Source organism: Impatiens glandulifera, chromosome 9 (genome assembly GCF_907164915.1).
Source record: "Impatiens glandulifera chromosome 9, dImpGla2.1, whole genome shotgun sequence".
Classification (NCBI taxonomy): Eukaryota; Viridiplantae; Streptophyta; class Magnoliopsida; order Ericales; family Balsaminaceae; genus Impatiens; species Impatiens glandulifera.
Genome location: NC_061870.1, coordinates 38,800,309 through 38,826,743, shown reverse-complemented (window position 1 = coordinate 38,826,743; position 26,435 = coordinate 38,800,309). Strand labels below are relative to the sequence as shown.

General features: G+C 33.5%; 2 protein-coding genes, 1 long non-coding RNA gene and 1 pseudogene across 6 annotated transcripts; all 4 read right to left on the bottom strand.

The window, feature by feature from the left end:
• Nucleotides 1-11: 11 nt before the first annotated feature.
• On the bottom strand, nt 12-2,995 carry LOC124916463 (the record flags this gene model as incomplete). Its single annotated transcript, XM_047457176.1, has 9 exons — nt 2,927-2,995; nt 2,359-2,436; nt 2,068-2,169; nt 1,944-1,965; nt 1,706-1,762; nt 1,610-1,646; nt 1,431-1,532; nt 1,235-1,337; nt 12-202 (listed from the first exon to the last, which is right to left on the bottom strand). Coding segments are annotated over exons 1-9 (761 nt in total), but the record flags the coding sequence as incomplete, so codon positions are not given.
• Nucleotides 2,996-9,344: 6,349 nt separating this feature from the next.
• On the bottom strand, nt 9,345-11,997 carry LOC124913827. 4 transcript variants are annotated; one of them, XR_007096780.1, is made up of 3 exons: nt 11,722-11,997; nt 10,231-10,442; nt 9,345-9,391 (listed from the first exon to the last, which is right to left on the bottom strand). XR_007096780.1 is itself a non-coding variant. In XM_047454247.1 (2 exons), exons 1-2 carry the CDS (start codon nt 11,983-11,985, stop codon nt 10,424-10,426), a joined length of 339 nt encoding a protein of 112 aa, XP_047310203.1. In that variant the 5' UTR covers nt 11,986-11,997; the 3' UTR covers nt 10,061-10,423. The 4 variants fall into 4 exon arrangements, 3 of the variants coding, with proteins under 3 accessions (XP_047310203.1, XP_047310201.1, XP_047310202.1); XM_047454247.1 differs by lacking the exon at nt 9,345-9,391 and having other exon boundaries at nt 10,061-10,442; nt 11,666-11,997; XM_047454245.1 differs by lacking the exon at nt 9,345-9,391 and having other exon boundaries at nt 10,061-10,442.
• Nucleotides 11,998-12,461: 464 nt separating this feature from the next.
• Nucleotides 12,462-13,571, bottom strand: LOC124916462 (annotated as a pseudogene).
• A 2,864-nt stretch (nt 13,572-16,435) lies between these two features.
• Nucleotides 16,436-17,017, bottom strand: LOC124913815. Its single transcript, XR_007096779.1, has 2 exons — nt 16,784-17,017; nt 16,436-16,688 (listed from the first exon to the last, which is right to left on the bottom strand). It is a non-coding gene; the product is annotated as an uncharacterized LOC124913815 (long non-coding RNA).
• Between the last annotated feature and the right edge of the window lie 9,418 nt (nt 17,018-26,435).

Below are 26,435 nucleotides of genomic sequence, written 5' to 3'. Positions count from 1 at the left end.
AAAAAACTCACTGTTGTTGTGCAGCCATGTCAATAGCAACTTCTGGAGGCGCCAGAGCAATTTCCCCAACAAAGTGAAGGTTCGGATCTTGTGATCCTCCTCGTGAACATAGGCGTTGTTCCCAGCCTCGACGTCGTCGTCCCGGTGCCGCCGATACGGAGAAGAGTTGGATGTCTCTTTCATTTCCCTTTTGTTTTTCTAACTGTCGCGAGAGAGATATAAAATAACACCGGACGAATATTGATCAGTAATCATGTGTTCGTAGTAGATAATGAAATTAACAAATGACCTAACTACCTGCTCAATCAAGCAAATCAATCGAATATACAGATTGACAACAGGCTGATTAGTTCTTAATGAGGAAGACAATGCAGAGAGAGTCTAAATGGTTCTAAAACACAAGAGAAAATACAAATTAAGTGAAATACAGTAAACAGTAACAGTAAATTGAATGAATAACTGAGCTATCGTTTCCAGAAAGTTCGCCGTCGTGTTCTTGATGTGGAGGGAAAGGGATGAGGGTTTGTTTCTACACGAATAAATCAGAAACCGCTTTGAAGTTTCGCGTCCTTTCGAGTTTTCGCTTCTTATATGTACGTTTTACCTCTCTTCTCATTAAATTAAAAATATATATTTATATCAAGATTAAAAGCTTATCTCTCGATATTGTTAAAACACGTATGTAGCGTGTGTTTGCTTTTTAATTAATATTAATTTATTTATTTTAAAATAATTCATCACTGATCATGCAGGCAAGACACGTGTCACTATAATGTTGCATGTTAAAGACATAGAGTTGTTAACGTGTTATTCTTACCGAGTGCCATGTTTGTACTCATATATGACTCATTTCATTATCAATTTAAATAAATAAAATATTATCAGCCCATACTGTATAATTTCTATAAATATTTGTTACTAACAGTTAGATGAATAATACCAACAGTATTAATTCACTTTAATTAAAGATAACAGTACATGAAAATAAAAATAATTATAAAATGGCCAAAAAGACTACAATACACAGGGAAATATGCATGCAAATGACAGCTCTACTCAGTCAGCCTTATTATTAATTTTTAATAAAGAAAAGTTTGTATAGTCATAAATAAAGGTTATGGTTTCTCATTGTTCCTCCTATAGAGGAAAGGGTTTAAGATTTGGCTGTAATAGAACCTAAAGTTAATAAAAGCATGTACGTCTTTACATTAAAAAAAGAATCTAAACAACTAACCTGATGAGCACGTTTGAAAACAGCAATATTGTTTCCATATGCAGCAAAAGTAAAGTCCCTATAGAAAGCAAGAGACCTTACTCTTTTGGCAGCTGGGAGGGTCCTAAATTAGAATAACACCAACAGTTAAGGGTCAATCAGCAAACGAAGATAAAAACACTAGAAAAGCAACAAACTAAACATGTCATTGCATTACCTCGGCATCTTTTCACCACTTGCCTTCCTCCACAAACAGAAAATTGCTCCTCTTGGCTTGCTGCCTTTGATGCAAGTACAGGATCTTAGGTCCAACATGATCCTCCATGACAGTAACAGAGTCATATTCTAATATCAAACTAAAACTTTGAAAAAAAATTATAAGGTAGAATGCCAAACCTTTCGTCATCAGATTCATCAATTTCATCATTAGAATCTGCTAATGTAATAGTAACATCAGGTTTAAGTTGAGCAGATAGGAGCGGGTGGCATTACAACACTCATATAAGGTAGAAAGTCCTGACCCAGGCATTTGCAGAGCCTGGCCCATGCCTGGAACAAAATACAAACAAAACATATGATGACGGTGAGAACATAAAAACAGGATCACTAGAACAGAAAACATATTGCATGATAGATCATCTGTCCACTTGCTCAAAGACCGTCTGTTTAAATTAATTTGAAAATGTAGAAGACAAAGAATTCTTTTGATTTCCAATTTCCAAGAGCAAACCATCACATAGAAGCTCAAGTTTCTGATCCAGCACAAATAACAATCACCAAGAAATGTTAAAAGAATCCAAAAAGTAAAATCAGTACAAGCAGGCCATAGGATAGACCAAGAGGGTGAAACTTACATCATCATCTGCAGAAAGACTGCGTTGATGGCCCGGCACATCATTCAAAGCAGGAATTTTTCTTTTGGGGGAACGAGTATGTGCTTGGTGAGTCTCTGGATTCTACTCATCAAAGCAGAGCATTTATCGGGACAAATCCTCTCTCCCCTCTACCCTCTAAATTTCCACAGCATTCCTGTACAGCTTCAGTAGCATAAGAAAAGAGAGTCAAAATGTAATCAGCATCACACAAAGTAATTTAAGAAGCAAAAACATAAACATGATCATCAACTCACAGCGCTTTAGAGTAACCCAAACAGATTTTGTCTTTGTATTGCGCTCAAACATACTGGTAAGCTCATTGAGAAATGGATCTGGCTGTAATAGAACCTAAGGACAGTTTTACAGAGAAAAGGGTTATACATTAGTGGCTTATAAACATACATAACTGAATATTGAAAACTGAATAGTCATTTTGATATAATTCCCTGCACAAGCTGGAATCTAGATCACTGAACCTAAATTCATATAGAGAACCAATTCAAAGTCGAGCAAAAGAGTTATGTTCCAAATTATGGCAATGGCTCTTCATCTGATCTCATTTCCAAAAATTTTATTCAACAAAAACATAAGAACAGGCAACTTTGATCATAATTACCTCAACTGTTGTAGTTGGCTTCACAACTAGTAAACGTGTCTTTCTATCCACAAAATCTCCCCCGACCGTAGTCTGTAGATTAGAATTAGGTAACGTGGTTAATGTATTGCTCGAACTTATGCTAAAGAGAGAATAATAATAATACGTCCTTACCGTAGAGGAATTAGTCAAACAAGGAAGCACTGCTGAAATGGAGTTGTGAAATTAGAGTCGTTTGCAGACTGCCGCAGCAAGAGCGATAATCGGCGCGAGGCGATTGTAGCCTTGGGGTGCTCCTATGCCTATGCGCATCGTTATAGAGAGGAAAAGGCCGCGAAAAGGAGGAGAGAAGTAGAAGGAATGGAAATGGCGACCATTGATTTGCATGTGGAACTTGGAGAGATCTAGAGAGAAAGTGTGCAAGAGATTATAGAGGTGGTGGGGCTTGTGAGGGAAGTATTTCATGGATTTGAGTCACCTGAGGATCCATCGGAGGAGAATTAGGGTTCAGAGTAGAGGTTGAGCATAGGCGTAACGATGCGCATAGGCATAGGAGCAGTTTGCTGACCAACCCGTCCAAATATGGTGTCAAAATGTCCGGGGTACAATTCTAACTGCAATTGAGCAGTGCTGAGGCACATGTTGCCTGTATAAAAAAATAACAAGATATAGAATCTGGTAAATGTAAAATTAAATTAACACCTCAAAGAATTTCCCAAGCTCATAGAATCAACTATATCAGACCATCATCCAATGGATAGAAAACTCACAAAAGAACAAATGCAAAAAAGTCACAAAGCAAATTTCCTGCCAAAAGTCACATAAACAGAAAGGCCAAAACTTCAACCTCAAGATTAAATACAAACCTGTACACGAGGGTTCTGGAAATCATCCATTGCTTAAGCTAAAGCTGGTAGAACATGGTGGTACTGAACTTGCTAGGAAACCATCCTTCAATTAATGAATTAGGAAAATAAATTAAGGGTTTGTCCTTCAAAATACCTAGTTAAACAAAATACTTATGTAGTAAGTATCTAATAGATATTGCTAACTTGTAACAAGAAATTAAACTGATGCAATAGCAAGATGGAATGGTGATATGATATCCCTATTTAGAAACAACTACATAACAATAACAATTGGATAAAGAAACATATCTAAGATCAGATTATGTTTGGAAACTAAACTTAGCTAGAATGATTCAAATTTCAAAGGAATGCGTATAATAATGAAAGTTTAACACTACTTTGTAGTTTAACAAATTATTATCTGTGAATACATTATATTATATTACCAGCTTCAATGCAACACCTCCGCGTTTCTTCTCCGAGTTGAATGTAAATGCGTGGAGGATGGAAGTAACTTTTCTAATTTCTTCAAAGTCCATCCCAATCTACAATTGTGAAACTACAGTGAGGTTCTTTATAAACTGAAATAACAAAACATATATAAATTAACAATCATACGTTGACACCCCACTGGAGAATGGCTTTTACTGTAGGGGATCAAGAAATTTCTACATTCAGAGGATCCTGAAAAACAGCATGAACAGAACAAAATTTGTCTTCTTGTCTTTTAAAGAGCTAAAATACTGAAGTTCTAATAAACCTAATGAACCTAACCAGTAACAGAAATTTGACACACATAACACCAAAATTTCTTTCCTAACCTGATCTATCATCACATCAACATTCAAATACAAAAATGAAAGAAACAAAATACATAGCTTCAATCGAAACGAAAATGGTGATCTTAAGACAGAAGCATACAGTTCTTCTTCATATTTTTAACATTCTTGAATCATCTGTTTGATGCATTTCATAACAACAGGCAGAAATGAAACCAGTTCAAACACAGGACCTGCACAGCCAGATTCTGAAGCAAATTTAAATTCGTTTTTTTTTAATCTAATTCAACAATACAGAACTGTTCGTGTTCTACTCTAAGATCAGAAAAAAAGAAACAAAATTCTAGAAAAGGGAAGACAATTTCTATTCAATCAGTTTTTGGAAATCCAATACACAAACCCATATCTTAAGCGGAATCAAAAGCATATGAACTTACAGGTTCACAAAGGAGACAATCTTGCTGATCCCTATAGATAACAAAGGGGATCTACCTCTAATGCATCAAAAAAAGAGGTTATTCGAGCTTTCCTTTGCCAAAATCGCTCAAGATTCTCTCCCCCTCAGAACCACACCGTCTCCCCTTTATCTTATATTTCTTCTTCGGCCGCCTCGCGATCCTCCCTCTATTGTCTTTGTTTAATCCTCCTCCAGGTGAGAGAAAGGAGTGTTCTGGTGCGTGTTGAACTTAGAGAAGAAGGAAGGGGAAAGCGTTGTTTGGTTTTTTGCTTTGGGGTCTAGTGCCTTGCTGACTTAGGCCCCGTTTGGTTTGAGACATTTTTTCTTTAAACGAAACAAGCAAATCAAAATATTATATTTTATTATCATTTCAAATTATTTTTATATTGTTGATTTAATTATTTTATTATAAAATTTAAATTATTCGGTGTAAAATGGAATGTCTACAATTATATATTAATTATATATTATAAATTTATAACATAGGTTAGATGAGGTGTTGTTAGTTAAATGAAAAAAAAAAATATAACTTAATTAATAAATTTTAATTTTTATAACAAATATATCAAAATAAAAAATAAAATACTATAAAGTTGGAAATGAATTTTAGTCCACCAATTTAGTGGATTTTATAATTCCCAAAATTATGTAGGAATATTAAAAAAAAAAAAATTCAAACAGATTAAATACACTCCTATTATTTATAACATTATATTTTTTTTATCTTAATTTTACTAAGTTTGATAAATTTATCGAGTTAACTCGTCATTAATACATGACTAGATCTTCAAGATTTTATTAGCGACTTTGACAACTTTACTTGTTTATATGATTAATAATATTTGCAAAATATATTTGATTCAATCGTATATGAATATATTGATTGAGGTTATTTTCAAGTAAAATACGTCACTAATATCCTATAAGCCAATAGTTTTCTATTCTATTATATCAAACAATAAATTTTATCATTTTAGGTCTAATATAATTTGGTTGTCATATGTTCCTAAACATATAAGAGAATATATTATGAAGAGTAATTGATTAAATACTTTGCTAATTATACATATTATTTTCATTTCGATACCTAACCAAAAAAATATTTTTTATTTTCATTAATTGGGGACATGGATTCAACAACAAAATTATATAAATAAATATTTTTTTAATTAATAATTTAGTTTGAACATTAAAGAAGATAGTCACTTAACTTAAAATTTTACTATTTTTCAATCTCCAAAATTTTTAAAATTCCAAATTCAAATCAGGTAATATATCAAATGTGTCAATTGCAATTGAGAGTAATCTTTTTTTCATTTTCACTATTTTTTTTTTCCTTTCACTCCATCATAGTATTTCTAAACATGATTATAACTAAACTAAATTTATTTTTCATGTCATATTTTATTAATAACCCAAGGATAAAGATATTTAAGTGTGTAAATTTATAATAATAATAATAATAAGGCAAAATTATATTTATCTAATTCCCTATATAAATTGTTATATTAATTAATACTTATAAATGAAGTATCAGCACATTCTAACTCAACTTTAATTATTAATTAATATATATATATATTATGAATTAATTAAATATTTTTTTTATCAATTACACTAATATTTTTAATATATATTATAATTTTACATTTTATTTTTATTAGAAAAAGTTAATTAGTATAAAAAAATTATTTTATGGCCTTTTTTTAATGGGTTCTAATTTTTATGGCAGTACGATAATACAATTTAATTATTTTTTATGGCATTGTTTAATTTTATTTTACTAATGCCTAATTAATATGTTTACCATTGTATTTTTTCTTTAAATAATATAAATCACTTTATTATAAAAAGATAATAATATATTTTTGTTATAATTAATTTATTTGATCTGTAATAATAAGTATAAGATGATACATTCAATAAGCATATTTGATAATTCTAAATTTATTTTTGTTTAAAACACGACTTCTATTTATGTTTTAATACAAACTCTTTAATTGACCAAGTTTGAAAAAAATGGAAAAAAAAATTGTTACGAAAGAAAATGGTTGTGGACTAATTGATAAAAAAAAAGAAAAAAATATTTTAATGAAATAGTCTGGTAAACAATATAATTATTAGAGATTATAGTTTGTTGGAGTAATTTGGAGAATCTTTATTCAAGTCAACTCAATTCAAGCTGAAATAGTTAATCTAAATTAGTATTTCAGATATGAATAATTTGAATTTCGAATTAATTCAATAAATATTTCGTCCTACAAATATGACTAAATATTTTATAATAGTTCATATTCATGCACATTAAATATAATTAATATAGATAATAGAGCTAAAATGAAGATCAAATAATCTATAATTTTGATGTAAGTTATATAGTTTTTAATAATATTAATCATTAAACGTATTATATCATTATCACGACATCTTACCCTCACTTCGGCAAATCAACTCTCATCTCGTGACCTTCTTTTCATTCACATATTTAATCACTATTATTATTTTTTTCCTAATGTGGATATCTCATACTACTAATTTTGTAATCTCACTTCAAGTATTTTGCACCACAATATTGCATCTCATATACCACGACTTCTTTTTACCACACTTTGACAATCCAAACGAGTTCTCATATCGTGATCACACTTTCACATCGCAAATATTTAACCATTATAGTTGATTCCATTTTATCATTTTTATCATCACTTTCACATACCATAGGAGGTTAATTTTCTATTATATTGTTATGTTGGGAGAGTTTTTTATATATATATATATATATATTTTGTTTAATTTTTGTATATGATTTTTATTTAATAATTATTTTTAATTTATACGTAGGACTATTTTATAATAAAATAAGTCCAAATAAAAACAAGATTAGATCACCACTCTCATGTTACGCTTCCTATTTGTCATTAAATTTGTATTAGAGTAATAATTTATCCCGGGTTTAAATTTTCAATAAACACAAAATATCCTAAATATATATTTGACAAAATTAAATATTTAAGATATACTTTTATAGGCTTAAGAGCTTAAGGAGTTATTTTCTTTAATTATATTCAAACAAATGCAAAACACAAACCCTAAACAAAAATAAACCCACTATGTAAGAAGTAATCCAAAATAAACAATCAAATTAGTAATTCAAAAATATCATGCAAAAAAGTTGTAGTAACACTATAATTTCTAGATTAGACTATATAACTAGTAATAATTTCTAATCTAACCTCTCGACGAATCAAAAATCAAACTGGTCAATCGATGCCTTTATCCAATCGTAGTTGGTGTTATCGAACAATCAATTCTTGCAATACTCAAATCCATAGCATCGATTTTGAAATGAATTTAGATTTGAGCTTCAAAATGATTTCCAGAATAGCAGTGAAGATAATGTATATTTCAAATGATGATTTGAATTGGCAAATATGTCTTGAATTGGTGATTTGCTTTAAATGATGCTTAAGCTTAAATGATGAAATGTTTTCATGCCTTGGTTGACAGTTAGACTTGATATGATGAAAGCATGCCTTGAGTTGCTTTGATGTGTTGAATCTGTTGGCATGCTTTGAAATGATGTTCATATATTCTTGGGCTAACATGATTGAAATAGGCATGTGTTGAGTGATTTGATGAGATGATCATCTCTTTGTGACATGTTTGACTTGATTTCAGTGTTTTATGTTTATATGAACTTGATGTGCTTAAAGGATGATATGATACAAATGGGTGAAGAGAGACCTTGAGAAAGTAGACAGGAAAAGAACGCCATGGTTAGTGGCTAGTTGGCAGTGACACCCTCCTTAGTACAATGGCTACAAGGAATATTACAGAGAAGCGGAGAGCATGAAACTAGCCTTTGAAGACTTGTTGTATAAAAATCATGTCGATTTGGTGGTTCATGGACATGTACATGCTTACGAGAGATCGAACAGAGTCTCTAACTATAAGTTGGATCCTTTTGAACCTGTGCATATAACAATTGGAGACGGTGGCAATACCACACGCAGATGATCCGAATAACTATCCCTATACTTCTCGCTCGGTTGAAAAGATTATAGGTGGGTTTTGTGCGTACAATTTCACGGTAGGCCCTACAGCTGGAAAATTCTGTTGGGATATGCAGCCAGATTTTAGTGCATATAAGGAAACCAGCTTTGGCCATGGAATTCTAGAGGTGAAGAACGATATGCATGCGCTGTGAAAATGGCATAGGAATAAGGACATGTACAAAATGGCTAAAGATAAGATTTATGTGATTAGGGATCCTCAAAGGTGCCCAGTTGTTGGTGGGAAGATAATTAGAAAACAGGGGATTGAGTTTGATCAATATTTCAGCTAGTTGTTATATTTCTTTCTTTCTTTTTTTGGTTTGAAACTGAGAACGAAACAATTAAGATAATACAAGAGCAGCTTAAACAAAAGCAAGCCGAACCTTAGGTGAACGTGAACAAACTAGTTTTCAAATAGGCTCAAAATGTGTCGTGAAACTTGCATTACATGACAGATTAGAGGAAAAGTGAAAACCAAAAGAATGAAACTTTTCTGCTGTTCCAAAAATAAAAGATGCATGAAGCAGTCCATGGGAATAGAATGACTAATTGGATTAATAAGATTTATGCTGCAAATAGATAGAACAAAATGACAATTGGTCGAGCCAGATGTGAACTGAAGATACCAAAGTAATCAATAACTCCAATAATAGCAAAGACTAGATTGTAGAAATGAAACAATGAAAATAACTGTAGATATTGCAAGAGAACTCATGAAAATCTCATTGTGTAAATAAAAGATGCATGAAGCAGTCCATGGGAATAAAATGACTAATTGGATTAATAAGATTTATGCTGCAGATAGATAGAACAAAATGACAGTTAGTCGAGCCAGATGTGAACTGAAGATACCAAAGTAATCAATAACTCCAATAATAGCAAAGACTAGATTGTAGAAATGAAACAATGAAAATAACTGTAGATATTGCAAGAGAACTCATGAAAATCTCATTGTGTAAATAAAAGATGCATGAAACAGTCCATGGGAATAGAATGACTAATTGGATTAATAAAATTTATGCTGCAGATAGATAGAACAAAATGACAGTTGGTCGAGCCAGATGTGAACTGAAGATACCAAAGTAATCAATAACTCCAATAATAGCAAAGACTAGATTGGAGAAATGAAACAATGAAATTAACTGTAGATATTGCATCACCAGAGAATTGCTTAGCATATGTGTTTAATAAGTCATGTTCTTTGCATGTGATGATCATTTTGAAAATTTTGTTGATCATGCTACCAAAAAGCTAAATTTGATAAGAGCAGTCACTCTATCACTTGCACATTGAAAAATATAAAGGTCCATGGAATCATCAAATAGTTTTATAAAAATAGATACATAATTTTATAAAGTTCCCTATTCTCCGCATCCATTAATTTCAGAAACATCAACAACACAATTACCTCTACAATATGCTGAGCATCACCAAGCATGCAGACCTTCATCTTGGGAGGAATATGAGGCAACTTTACTGAACCACTGAAACGCTTGTCTTTCTGGGGATCATATTCTTCAACCCAATCTGCAGTTCATCACTTTCAGTGAAGTTGCGCTTCTTCTCATTAGCATCAGTTGATAACTGAGTAATAGCTTCTCTCAGGGCATCACTCTGAAGCTTAATGTACATAGAAAAAGAAAAAGATACGTTAGAACTTCATTATGCATGGGTCTGAAGCAACATGACCAGTAATAGCTTATAATCAACTCTATAATTCAGTATAAGTGTACACAGATTTCACATTTTTGAAAATCCATAGGTAGTTCATACAAATCAAGAACAAATTAAATGAATGAACATATATTTTAACTGAACATACAATAAAACTCTCATGAAAATATCAACAACTGCTGCTCCAAAATAAACTGGTAGATCCAATTCAGATATGCAGCTCAAATAATCAAGAAACAATGCACTACAATGATAAGGTTTCCTCTAAATTATTCAAACCCTTTAAAGATAAATAACTAAGGAAGCAATATTAAGATTAATGCAAGAAACTTCCAACAGCTTCAGAGGTTAGGCCTGCTAAACTAATTATTGAATCAGATTCAAGTCACTTTCATTGATTCCATAACATCCTATGATTTCCACTAAAATAAACTAATTATGGATAGTCAAGAAGCAGGGTTTAGGATTTAGTCTAAACAATAAAAATTCAGTTTGAACTTTGGCAACGTTTGACAAGATTGTGATTGTGAAAAAACTAGTTTTCAAATAGGCTCAAAATGTGCCGTGAAAAGCTTGCATTACATGACAGATTAGAGGGAAAGTGGAAACCAAAAGAATGAAACTTTTCTGCTGTTCCAAAAATATGGCTTAACACCTTTTGATTACTGCTCTTATGCACAGATACTAAAGTAATTGAACACTACACCTAATTGTTAGTCCAACTATCAACATGTAGAGAGGGTGTTCTTAGTCACTCCAAACACATTCATCTCATCTGGCTTCCTTGCATCACCTAATTGAAAATGAAAATGAAAGAAACAAAATACATAGCTTCAATCGAAACGAAATGGTGATCTTAAGACAGAAGCATACAGTTCTTCTTCATATTTTTAAAATTCTTAAATCATCTGTTTGATGCATTTAATAACAACAGGCAGAAATGAAACCAGTTCAAACACAGGACCTGCACAGCCAGATTCTGAAGCAAATTTAAATTCGTTTTTTTTTAATCTAATTCAACAATACAGAAATGTTCGTGTTCTACTCTAAGATCAGAATAAAAGAAACAAAATTCTAGAAAAAGTAAGACACTTTTCTATTCAATCAGTTTTTGGAAATCCAATACACAAACCCATATGTTAATCGGAATCAAAAGCATATGAACTTACAGGTTCACAAAGCAGACAATATTGCTGATCCCTAGAGCTAATAAAGGGGGATCTACCTCTAATGCATCAGAAAAAGAGGTTATTCGAGCTTTCCTTTGCCAAAATCGCTCAAGATTCTCCCCCCTCAGAACCACACCGTTCTCCCCCTTTATCTTATATTTCTTCTTCGGCCGCCTCGCGATCCTCCTCCAGGTGAGAGAAAAGAACAGACGAAGCTGAAAATGGAAAGGAGCGTCTGGTGCGTGTTGGACTTGGAGAAGAAGGAAGGGAAAGCGCTGTCTTGGTGGCTTGCTGCCTTGACCCCGTTTGATTTGAGACATTTTTTCTTCTTCTTTAATCTGCAAAACGATACAAGCAAATAAAAAAAAATATAGTTATTTTTAATACGTTGATTTATTTATTTTATTAGAATGAAAAAAATATAATATCATTTCAAGTTATTTTTAATTTGTTGATTTATTTATTTTATTAGAATGATACCTAAATTTAAATGATAAGTTAGGTGTAAAGTGGAAGTCTATATAATTATATATTATAAATTTATAAAGAGGTGTTGTAAGTTAAATGAAAAAAAAAATTATAAAGTTAGATGTAAAGTGGGAAGTCTATAATTATATATTATAAATTTATAACATGTTCGAGGTGTTGTAAGTTAAATGAAAAAAAAAAATTTATAACTTAATTAATAAATTTTGATTTTTATAATAAATATATCAAAATTATAAAGTTAAAAATGAATTTTTAGTCAAAACCCAAATTACCACCCACACTTCTTTTAAGTGGAACCCGTTATTCCTCAACTATAAAACCCACCCAATACACACATCCAATTCACAAACCCAGGATACAGGCCCATGCCCTATGTTTAATTATAATCCATTATATAAGTACCATTTCTTCTCTAGTAATGTGGGAAAAAACTTATTACATAAAAAAAAAAATAGGCTGAATACAGCAAAGGGTTTAAGATTTGGCGGTAGACATATCAGGGGTGGTCCATACACAGTCTTCCATGAATGCGGAATCACCCATTTTTCACCTTCAACTGCATCATCAGATGATCCTATACACAACAATCAATTCATTCAATCAAAACTCAACACAATCAATTCATTCAATCAAAACTCAACATTCAAATTCATTTCAAAACTGACTCATTCATCAGAAGACCAAACAACAAAACCATTTATACATACCAGAAAAATCTGGATTGACACCCATAAGGCTACAAGCTGCCTCAGCTAGTTGAAAAGCCTCCTGTATATTGTCCCCTTCCTAGCAATAACACATTAAGCAACTCACCTTCACGCCTTTTGCCTAAACCAAACATTTCCAATTCAAAAATGCCTCTTTCATTTCTTTCTTCTTTTTTGTAATACTAAATACATTACATTACATACCTTTAAGCAAGAAAATAAGGCAGCAAAAGGCAAACTTGGGTAGTAATAGTCTTCCATCTCATCCTCATCAAGTGAATCCACGACACCCTTCTCCGCTGCTAGGCTCCTCAAGTATTTCCACCCTTTCTCATCTGGGCTATATTCAATAAGCCTTTTCCACCCACGTCTTTCACATTCATCATCTCTTCCATCCTCACTTGCACTTGAAAGGTAATATATCTGCAACCCACTAATCTTCCCAAAAAATCACACCTGAATTCTATTTTTACCTTAATAATCCTCCCAAACACACTTTGTCTTACATAATAACATTAGATAAGCAGGTTTTACTTTTACAAAAATTTGGTATGCAATACACATAACTAGGCTAATTATTGTTTATCTAATTATTACCTTGACATGTCAACTTTTTGCCACCACACAAAATCTAAACTAGAGAGCACTACCACGTGTTTCTTTCCAGTAGCAACAGCAAAATCAGCCAGATTCTATGAAAATTCTACCATCATGCCCTGATCAAACATAAGCCCATTTGATTTTAGTTTTAACAGAACACTTGGGCAGATAATCAAATTCAACACAAAAATGCCTCAACAGACCAATAAGTTTGTTAGTTACAGTTTTAAGCCATATTATATTGGAAACGACCTTTCTTACTATAGAGGTAATGTTGTGTAAGTGTAAGCCATCAAACCAAAGTGTATTCACTTTTGTATGCTAGACCAACTCACTTTTTGTTTTTTTTTAACTGTGCCTATACATCATTAATTTGGCACAATCTAATATGACCACAAGAACTCGTACAGAAATTATCACCTATTCTTTACCCTCAAGTATTTCCAAATTAAACAAATGTAAGAGCACTTTTCTGCTAGCATAATTGGACACTGAGATTTTGAAATCACTATCAAATGGAAAAAAATACCCCAAAAAAAATTGAAAGTGATTTTTATTTTCCATTTTGTATGAGAAGTGTGATTGAGGCAAATGTCTAGATTTGGATCCAAAAAAATCTTACATCAGTTAGAGGTTATCGCCAAATGTAGATTTTATGTATTTTGATCTAGTTGACAAAAACTTATACCAAAACAGGCTGAGGCACACTCCTTGTCTGAAGTAATCAAATAGTACATTTCTGGGGCATTGGTCAAATTCATGCAAATGGTCTATTTAGCAAGCTCATACAGAGTCTGCAGAAAAATAATTATCAATAATGAGTCTTTTAAATTTCTACCTTTTTTATAGGAGATCTCTGTTGTACAAGGGTTAATGCCCCAGAAACCTCATCAAAAATAAAAATCAACAACTATTGAAAGAAAGAGAAAAAAAAAAAGAGAAGGGAACATTTAGTTTTGAGTTTTTTTTTTTTCCTTCGTTAACTGCCGAAGTAGAGGAAGTAGAGGTTGCCCGTGAGTCGAAAATTGAAGTTTCTAAGTTCTAATGTGCACATCGATCTTCTGTCGTTGATAAGAAAAATGACGAATCTAAGGAATCCGATTCGAAATCGGAGCTGAAAATGTTACAAATCGCAGACATGTTTACAATCAAAGGAATCCGATGGCAAATGAGTTCATCCATGATGCGCACTTGATCGATCGGAGTCACGATCAGTTTGTCGATGACAAAGGAGTTCATCCCTGATCCCTGATGCGTACTTGATCGACTGGTTCGGTTCTAAACTCGGTTTATTCATTGGGTACCTGAACCGACCGGTTCCGCCCAATTTTACCTCGAAACCGAAAATCAAATAAATCAATCGGTTCGTTTCCTTCTAGTACCCAAACTGTGAGTCCACTTTGCCATGCCTATTTAAATTAAATTAAAAAATAAAAATTATCTGAAAAACTTATAAAATTATATACAAAGGAACAATTCAATCAAAACTGAAGCAAAATTCTCTCTATCTTTGAATACCCTAATTCAGGCGGCGAGGAGCAAAAGTTGTTGTTGCCGTGAAGAATCAATCAAAATAAAAAGAGACTATGTCCTTGTTCTCTTTGGGTTATTTGAAAAATCCAAACAAAATCAATTTTCCAATCAATCATTTCTCAACAATCATATCACTCATTTCATTAACCAAAATACTAAAATATCCTCTATTTTAAATTATTATTTTTTATTTTATTTATATATATCAATACCCTTTAAATCATTTTACCAAAAATAATCATCACTTTCTCAAAATCATCACCAATCATTATTATTTTCCCCCTCTAAATTTTTTAAAAAACCCCAATCCGAACCAGCCCTATGAATTTCGAGAAGTGAAAAACGAAAAGATACGGCTCTAGCAAGAGACTATTTATTTCGGGTTTTATTTTTGATGTGACGATTGATTGGGTTTGACAACTCGCAATGATCGATTGGGTTTGACAACTCGCAATGATCGATTGAATACGTCTCTAACACGCCAAAAGAAGCTAGGTGTTCGCGACTCTTACCATCCTACATTGAACGAAGAACGAATTTCCTCAAATAAATCAATTATCCTCTTATGTCCCTATTCTATTATATAATTTTTTTTCATACATTTAGGTTTAGGATTTGATGTGATATTATTTAAAGTGATATTTGATGATAAAACACTATGACAAAAATTATCATTTTCTCATAATTTAGGCTATTTATCCTATTAACTTTATTGAAATCTGAATCAATTTTTTAATAAAAAAATCTTCTAAGGAAAATAACCTGAATAATCTAAAAACTAAATAAAAAAAATAAATACAACAAAAATATTTATTTTTAAACTTAGTTCAATAATGTCAATTTTATTTGTACATAAGAACTCGATATAACGACCAAATAGTAGCAATATTAATTTTGAAACACTTGCTTGAACACTAATATGATAATTAAATATTCTAATAATATTAATCATTCTTAACAAGAATATCATTTATGCTAAGTAAACTTATTTAGATACTATTAGTAAATAATAAGATCAAACAAATTTTCTCAAATACAAAGTTTCTCGTTATGATCAAACTTCTCAAATAAATGGTCAAATATAAATTTAACATTTTTTTTCATTGTTTTGTAAATAAGAACCTCAAAATCAAATATTTAGCAAAATAAAAAAAATCAAAATTCAGTTTAAGCAAAAATATTGATAACATGAAAATTTCTTGTAACAAATTTTACTTTTGGCCTAAAATTCACAAACGAACAGTAGAATATAATGACAGTTTTTATTATTATTATTATTATTATTATTGATTCTGAACCTCAAGATTAGTTGGAAAAAAAAATGTTCACTGGCTTTATTCTGATCGACTTTTGTCCCCATGTAATTGATGAAACATGTATCTCATTCATACATATCATCATTTTATGTTATGCTTTTGCCATCTAGTATACAACAAGATATGTAATTAAAATTATTGTATATAAAAAGAAACACGCTTTGATGAAATGGAGAAAATTAGGGGATACATGTTTTTTCTTTGTGATGTGACACGAGTTAGGGAGGACGGTGGAACATCTAACAAGCAGCTAGAGTGTATCTATCTCTCCAATCCAGGTATAATTTTTATATCATTAATAGATATACACTGATCAATTAACCACCTCCAACACCAAAATGAACCTCCCTCATCATCCACCCCCTTCATCAACCTCCCCTAGATGATGATTCACATGCAACAAAAGCAATATCAATCAACAATAAGAACAATAAGAATGGGTAAAGAAGAAGCAAAACAAAAATCCAACCTACCTAGATGATAGAGGCAACAATAGAAGCACCAACCCATGAACTGTACACACCGTAAGCTTGAAGTCTGTACAACAACAATGCCCAACTTATTCATCCCAAAAGAATCAAACTCTATTTATCCTAATTATTTAGAGTCAGGGAAGGGGAGGGGATACAGAAGAAGTACTCTCATACCATAAGATTTCATATCATAATCCAAACCTCATAAAAAAAGATACAACAGTAAATGGGGTTGAAACAAGTAGGTGGTAGGACATTTCTCACATTTCCTTCACCTACATGCCCCCCAGCGAACTTACATTTCTCCTGCGTTCTCTTTTTCTTTCCTATATATTATAAACACAAACTATTAATCTGATGTACTGTTCAAATCTGGCTTCAACTCCTAGATGGTGAGCCTAAAACAACTTTATGATGTTTAACTTATATGTGCTACTGAAAGTAATTCATGACATTTTGTAACAACTACAACTGTGACAATAAGATAAAAGAACTAGAAGGAGGTGAGACTGAGAGAAAATACACAGAGGAGATGTGACCTAATTGAAAGAAGAAGGTGCCACTTGGATTGAAATAGATAGAGCTACAAACTTAATTCTTTCTTTGCATACATTTCTAGTGCTGCTCCCGACCTTACAAAACACCTAGACAGAACAGATTGGCCCGGTCACTAACTTCAATATATATATATATATATATATATATATATATATATATATATATATAAAGGAAACCTAGCTATTAAAATATATCTGGTTAACTGGCCTTCTGGAATCAAATTGGTTACTAAGGAATTTATATACTACCCCAAGACCATACTACTTCTAGTACTGTTCCTTCCTGGTTAAATTGTGACACATTCTTAAATACCCAACCAACTAATTAACTAATATTTAAGTTAATGTCCTCCTTTATTTAATCAAAATAACTAACATCAACTAATAACATTTTAAAATATTAAAAACAAATGATATTTTAGTCAATTAACCAAATTATCCCAAGTAACAACTTTCCCCCAAATTGTTTTTACATCAAACAAGTCTGAGCAAAAAATGTATACGGCGCCTTCACATGAGGACATTTACTAACCTGGCCATGACAAAAAGTTACTTGACCATACAGGATCCCTCCCCAATAGCGTACAATCAGTATGATGAGCTACTGCTCTGGCCAATAGCGTTTTCCCAGTACCAGGTGGTCCATATAGTAGAACCCCCTGTTTGAAAAGTGAAGAAAATTTCATGAGCATGAAAAACTTCCAATTAACAAAGCAACTAACTTATAAATGTATAAAGCTTTCAGCATTTGAAGCTGAGAATAATTAAAACTGGTAAAAAATAAGCATCCACAAAATGATAAAAACTATAAATTATAATCAAACAATACTTCCAAATCAAGAGATCCAATCCAAATAAAAAAGAACGGTTAGGATTTGTATCTCCCAAATCCTACCAGCTTGAAAACAATCTGTAAAAACACAAGAAAGAAGAATACAAGAACACACAGATTTATAGTGCTTCACTCAAATTGAGCTACATCCACTTCAGCCACCACCAGATTTACTATGAAGAAAAAGGAATACAGAGTTTTTGCCTCACACTTTATCTCTCTAGAATTCTGTCTATCTAATGTAAACCCTTAATAATCACATATTTATAGGGTAAACATTCAAGTAATAAACATAAATAACTTTGGTCAGGCCCAAGCCCAAAACCAAAAAAAGATAAACCCAATAAACTCTAATTAACAATGTAGAGTTTATTATAAGTGTAGGCTCCATAACTCAACAATCTCCCACTTGGAGACTAACTTCATCATCTCTCCATCGGTAGTGGCTTTCCATTCGGTTTCTTAACGAAGAAGACCAACTGAAGTTGCACACAACTTCAGTTTCTCATTTGTCACAGCTTTCGTCAACATATCAGCTGGATTCTCACTCCCGGGAATCTTCTCAAGAGCTAATACTCCATCTTCTAAAGCTGACCGGATGAAATGATAACGAACCTGTATATGCTTCGTCCTGCCATGATAAACAGGATTCTTTGCCAAATGAATGGCACTCTGACTGTCGCATCGCAACACACTTCCCTCGTAGTCTTGACCCAATTCTCGCAAAAAAGGTTGTAACCACATCATCTCCTTAGCAGCTTCTGTCACAGCAACATACTCTGCCTCACAACTAGAAAGAGCAACAATCTTCTGCAATTTTGAAACCCAACTGATTGCAGTACCTCCCAGAGTATAAATGTACCCTGTTGTGCTCTTCCTACTATCAACATCACCACCATTGTCAGCATCAACATATCCTTCCAATCCCATATTAGACTTTCGAAAACACAAAGCAAGACCCGTACTTCCTCTTAAGTATCGTAGTATCCACTTTACTACTTCCCAATGTTGTATACCCGGATTGCTCATGATTCTGCTAACAACTCCCACTGCATGTGCTATGTCTGGTCTTGTGCAAACCATCGCATACATAATACAACCAATGGCAGAAGCATAAGGAACAGTTGCCATGTAATTTTTCTCCTCCTCTGTTGAAGGCGACTGATCTTTAGATAGTCTGAAGTGACTAGCTAAGGGGGTAGTAACTGGTTTTGCATCATACAAGTTGAACCTGCTAAGAACTTTCTTCACATATTCTTCTTGTGAAAGCTTGAGAACTTCTTCATCCCTGAAAATTCTCATCCCAAGGATTTGTTTTGCAGCACCCAAATCTTTCATTGCAAACTTTTCAGACAACTCTTTCTTAAGCTTGTTAATCTCATACAAGCTTGCTCCAGCAATCAACATGTCATCAACGTAGAGAAGAAGAATAATGTACGATTTATCAAACCTCTTGATATAGCAGCAATGATCAGCTTCACACCTCAAAAAATTGTTACTTTTCATTAAGCTATCAAATTTCTTGTACCATTGCCTTGGAGCCTGTTTCAAACCATACAGACTCTTCTAAAGCTTACACACAAGCTCATCTTTTCCTTTGATTTCAAATCCTTCTGATTGTCGCATATAAATCTCTTCATCTAAATCACCATGAAGAAAAGCAGTTTTGACATCCATTTGTTGAAGATGAAGGTCTTCTTTCACAACCAAACTCAAAATAGTTCTGATTGTCATCAACTTAACTACTGGAGAGAAGATCTCATTGTAGTCAATACCTTCTTTCTGTTGAAATCCTTTCACAACCAACCTTGCCTTGTACCTCATGGTTTTATCATATTCTTCTTTAATCCTGGAGATCTATTTGTTGTGAAGTGCTTTTTTTTTTCCTTTGGTAGCTCAGTGAGCTCCCAAGTCTGATTCAACATCAAAGAATCCATCTCATCTTTCATAGCAGACTCCTACTTAATCGATTCATCAGATTGTATTGCTTTCTCATAACATTCAGGTTCACCTCTATCTGTCAACAAGATATAGTTCAGAGATGGAAACCACCTCTCAACTGGTTTTCGATTCCTTGATGATCTTCTCAACTGTATAACCGGTGTTTGCTGATTTACCTCTGGGGCCACGTTCTCAACGATTTCATCTTCAACAACACATTGTTCTTCTTTGACAACCGGTATATATTCAGTTGAAAATTGTCTCAAATCGACTGTACCAGTCTCTTTCAACTTGGAATCACCATCTGATGTCTTCCCAACACAATCTTTGTAGAGAACCTGTTCATTGAAGATAACATTTCTGCTACGAATGATCTTCCGATTTTGATTATCCCAAAAACGATAACCAAACTCGATATCACCATAACCAATGAAAAAACATTTATTAGACTTTGGATCAAGCTTGCTCCTATCACATTCATTAATATGAACATATGATAAACAACCAAACACTTTCAAATAAGAAAGGTTTACCTTTTTATTGCTTTGGGCTTCTTCAGAAATTCTGAATTCAAGAGGAACAGAGGGTCCCCTGTTTATCAAATATGCAGCAGTATTTATAGCTTCTGCCCAGAAGGTTTTAGGCAGCCTGCATGCAATCTCATGCTTCTAGCACGCTCGTTTAATGTTCGATTTAATTGGTTCAGCTACTCCATTCTCTTGAGGCGTTCGGGGAACAGTCTTCACCATACTGATCCCATTCACAACACAATACTCTTTGAAATCTGAATTGATATATTCACCTCCGTTGTCGGATCTCAAGCACTTAACTTTCTGATTTGTTTCATTTTCAACCAAAGTCTTCCACTTCTTGAAAATAACAAATACTTCAGACTTGTGCTTCATAAAATAAACCCATACTTTTCTTGTTGAATCATCTATAAAAGTCACATAGTAGTATGATCCGCCAATAGAAGAAACAGGTGCAGGTCCCCACACATCAGTGTGTACCAACTCTAGTTTTTCTTTCTTGAGCTCCTTCCCAATCTTTAAGAAACTCACCCGTTTCTGTTTTCCAAGAATACAATTTTCACATAACTGATGTTCAACAGACTTCAGTTCTAGAATCTGTCCATTCTTCAAAAGAATTTTCATCCCTTTTTCGCTCATATGGCCCAACCTGCAATGCCACAATTCACTATTCTTCGAGTCATCAACTACAGCAGCAACTGTTTCTATGCAAGTTGAAGTCGTGTATAACGTTCCAGTTTTGTGACCTCGAGCAACAACAATTGCTCCTTTAGTCACCTTCCATGCACCATTTCCACAACTAAAATTGTGACCTTCTTCATCAAGTTGTGTAACAGAGATCAAATTGCGCATTAAACCTGGAATGTGTCTCACCTTATTAATCTTCCAAACATAATCATTTGCCATCTTCAATTTGATGTCAACAATGCCAACAATATCCAGTGGCTCACCATCTGCGAGATAAACTTTCCCATAGTTTCCAGTCACATAATTCTCCATTAATTCTTTGTGAGCAGTGGTGTGGAAAGACGCTCCTAAGTCCAAAACCCATGAATCTATCGGGTTATCAACAGATAGAAGTAACGCATCAGTGACAGATTCTGTAACAACGTTGGCTGCATCATTTTTATCATCACCGTTTTTCTTCGGTGCTTTACAGTTCCTCTTCAGATGACCCTGTTTACCACAATTCCAGCACTCAAATGTCCTCCCAGACTTGGACTGGCTCCTCCTGCTCCTTGACATAGATCTGCTCTTACCTCGGTTGAAATTTCTATCATTACCTCTTCCCATGTTTTCCACATTCAGAGCAGAACCTTTGAATGTTTCACCAGAATCAATTTTACGAACCTCTTCAGCAAGAATACGATCTCTAACTTCAACAAATTTCAGTTTAACATTTCCAACTGAATTACTAATTGCTGCCCTCATAGGTTCCCAACTATTTTGTAGAGATGCTAACAAAATCAGGGCACTAACTTAATCCCCAAAATCAATCTCAACAGATAGCAATTGATTCACAATTGTATTGAATTCATTCAAATGAGTAGTGACAGAAGTACCATCAACCATTCTTAAGTAAAAGAGTCTTTTCATTAAGTGTACCTTGTTGTTAGCAGATGGTTTCTCATACATATCAGAAAGAGCTTTCATCAGACCCATGGTGGTCTTCTCCTTTGCTACATTGTGAGCAACTGTCTTGGCTAGCGTCAATCGGACAACTCTCAAAACCTGTCTATCAAGGAGTTTCCATTCAGCTTCATCCATCTTCTCTGGTTTCTCACTCAAAGGAACATGAAGCTTCTTTCCAAAGAGATAATCTTCAATCTGCATTCTCCAGAAGGCATAATCTATCCCGTCAAATCTTCCAATCCCATGTCCTATACTGTTCTCACTTGCCATCATTTCTAATGCTCAGATCTAGACCAGCTGCTCTGATACCAGTTGTTAGGATTTGTATCTCCCAAATCCTACCAGCTTGAAAACAATCTGTAAAAACACAAGAAAAATGAACACAAGAACACACAGATTTATAGTGGTTCACTCAAATTGAGCTACATCCACTTCAGTCACCACTAGATTTACTATGAAGAAAAAGGAATACAGAGTTTTTGCCTCACACTTTATCTCTCTAGAATTCTGTCTATCTAATGTAAACCCTTAATAATCACATATTTATAGGGTAAACATTCAGGTAATAAACCTAAATAACTTTGGTCAGGCTCAAGCTCAAAACCAAAAAAAGATAAACCCAATAAACTCTAATTAACAATGTAGAGTTTATTATAAGTGTAGGCTCCATAACTCAACAAGAACAACTTCTGAAGAATCCTCAATACATTGTAGCTTCAAAAGAGAGAACAGATAAAAAAACCTTATGTCTAGTGGAATCCAGGATGAGATATCAATGTGGATATATATCAAACTCATCCTATCAAGTGGAAATAGAACTATATAATGAAGTAAATAGAAAGTCGAGACTTGCCTTCACAAGGACTTTACATTTCCCTATGACTTTGACAAATTCACCAACATATGATCGATCCAGGCTCCTGTAGAAGTTGCAGCTCTTCCTTCAGCATCCTCACTAGACAGTGGATAAAAAATTCCACCATAAATGACTACCATAACAATTTCGAACAGCAGATCTTGTTGTGACCCACCAGTTCACGATACTAGCAAACTGTAAATAACTCAAATAGGAATAGAATACAGAATGGGTACCTGGACGACTTTGAGGCTGGGAACACCGCTTATTTTCACGAGAAGGATCACAAGGAAACGACGTGTAGTCCTTTCGATATCTACTGGACAAATGATGCTTCCGTTGACAGGCTCAAGAAATGGCGGGTACGTAATCTCTGTTTTATTAAAAAGTACTGCATCTTCTCTTATAATCTGATATGCAGATTTACATAATTGGGATAATGCAGACTTACGAGTATGATAAACAAGACTTTATTCTTATGAGTATGATAAACAGGACTTTATTCTTTACAAGTTATTAGGTCAAACATAAGTCTAATTACTATTCATTTTGAAAAGTTCTATTTTGTATTAATAAATTAAGCACCTAATTGGTTAAGTGTGTAATTAATTAATAATATAAGAATACTCTTGTATGTCTAATATTTATTATATAAATAATAAAACACAATAAAAGACATCCAGATGCATTTGTCCATTATTATATAATTAACGAATTACAATTAATAATTGTATGTCTAATTTTATTAATTAGATCTGATTTAGCTAATTATATATGCCAAACATTATATTATACTCATAATTCAATGTACAACAGCTGGCAATCGGGCAATTAAATTAAGGGAGTCCTCATATGTTGGTTCCAAATACCTACAAAGAGGCAAGTTTATAAGTACATGCATATTAAGTATAGGGAAAAGGACATATTTATAGATAAACTTCCCCAAAATGGACAAATATACGGATATATCCATGAATGCCTAAATGGGCAAATATTTAGTCATGGTTTTGCCTCTTCTTCTATGGCTTCCAATGGTTACCTTCAGGTCAAGTTCATAAAGCGGTTTTAGTGCTGATGCAAAGGTGAGTTAGATAGTTGTTAGATAATAAATAAATTAACAAAATAAAATGATGAAATGAAAAGGGTGCATACATGAATCAATGATGATGCAGAAACTATATGAAGAAGCCACTAAAGTTGTGAGTGATGCTATTGCAAATGTAAGAACAGTTGCTTCATTCTGTGCGAAAGAGAAAGTGAATGAGATGTACAGTAAAAAATGTGAAGCTCCAATTAAGGCAGGAATTAAGCAAGGGGTAATCAGCAGGGCAAGTTATGGTTTCTCATTGTTCCTCCTATTTCTGGTTTATGCTATCAGCTTTTATGCATGATCCAAACTCATTCGTTCTGGCAACATATCATCTCCTTAAGTTTTTCGGGTCTGTCGACTGATCTAGTCATTTCCTTCTAATATAATTACTACTACTTTCTGATATATATATATATATATATTTATATTTCTCTCCCTTGTCTATGGCCATCAGGTATTCTTTGGGCTGAGTATGGCTACAATTGGGGTGTCCCAATCATTGGCTTTCAGTCCTGATACAAGTAGAGCCAAGATTGCAGCAGCATCTGTGTTTGCCATCCTAGACCAAAAATCAAAGATAGATTCCAGCTATGAATCATCAGGAACAACACTGGGTGAGGTGAATGGAAAGATTGAGCTTCGGAATGTCTGCTTTAGGTATCCACAAGGCCTGACACTCAACTTCTAAGAGATGTTTGTTTGACCATTGAATCAGGCAAGGTAACACAAAAAAATAATCTAAAGTAACTAACTAGTGATGAGATGAATCCATACTGAGAAATAAATAATAATGATGGATGTTGTTGATTATTAATTAGACAGTGGCTTTGGTTGGAGAAAGTGGGAGTGGGAAATAGACAATAATACATCTATTGCTTGCAGAGGTTTTATGAGCCTAATTCTGGGAAGATATTGGTAGACATGGTGGATATTCAACAACTGAATCTAAAGTGGCTAAGGCAGCAGATGGGATTGGTGAGCCAGGAGCCTCTCTTGTTCAATCAAACCATACGATACAACATCGCCTATGGATGTTCACAGAACACCCATGTTTCAGATACTGATGTTATAGGTGCATACGAGGTTTATGAAACACGAAACCAGCATCTGGACCTGCAAAATTCACGAAGGTATGAGCTGGTCTTTGAAAAAGATTCTTAAACTAAGAAACGGTATTGCAGATCTTTATGACATCCGACTAGGGGACGGGAAATGCACTCTATTCTGGCACGACCTCTGGTTCGAAAACCAGCCTATCATCGACAATGAGGAGTTTCAAAATACCTGTATCAGAAGGGACTGCGCAAAAAAGAAAATCAGAGACATCAAAGACGGGAATTGGAACTTGATCTTGAGAAGAATTTCAGAAGGAAAGATGATACTTGATCATATAAGTAACATACAACTACACGATATACCGAATGTTCATGAATGAAAAGCTGAGGACAATGGGAAACTGGTATTGGAGAAAATATGGGAGGTAATCCGGAAAAAAGCGTAGAAAGTAGAATGAACTTCTCTTGTATGGTCAACGAAGATTATCCTTCGACACCAGTTCATCATATGGCTCGCATTCTGGGAAAGACTCAGCACTCGTGATCGTATCAGCAAGTATATGAGCATCTTGGACGCGAGCTGTCTTCTATGCATAGGAAATGAAGAAACCATAGATCACCTATTCATGAACTACTGTATTGCTTTGGAGCTTTAGGACAGATTCTATAAAAGCCTGTAGCTGATTAGTTTCCCGAGCGAATGAAATGAAATCAAAGAAGCAATACTACTCAAAGCCAAGGGAAATAGATTTGCAACAAGCGTGTTCAAGTGCGGCTTTGGAGCAGTGGTGTATAATATTTGGCAAGAACGGAATGCAAGGGTATATGGTAGAACTCGCAGGAGCGTTGACGAGTTATGGAAAGATATTGTATCGGATTGCAACGCCCTCGCGAGAACGTGTAGAGGAATTCCAAGCACGGAGCAAAACTGAAATATCTGCAGGAACTGAAGTTTACCGTTTTTTAAACTCACTAGAATTGAAAGCATTGTAAACAGATAATTCATTTACGTTTTTAGCTTTTTAGCTTTTATTCAGAATGTTACGACTTCAAAATTATTCTAGGCCTGTCTAGAATGATCTCTTAAACTTTGGGGTTTTTTCCCGTTTTTGAGAATTTTTAATGAAATAATGCTAAGTCGTTTTTTTTCCCAAAAAAA

Coding starts and splice junctions, on each gene's coding strand:
- LOC124913827 (XM_047454245.1), bottom strand. CDS start 11,985: ATGTCTCAAATCAAACGGGGTCAAGGCAGCAAGCCACCAAGACAGCGC. Junction 10,443..11,721: donor CTTTTTCTGATGCATTAGAG/GTAGATCCCCCT, acceptor ATGTACATTAAG/CTTCAGAGTGATGCCCTGAG.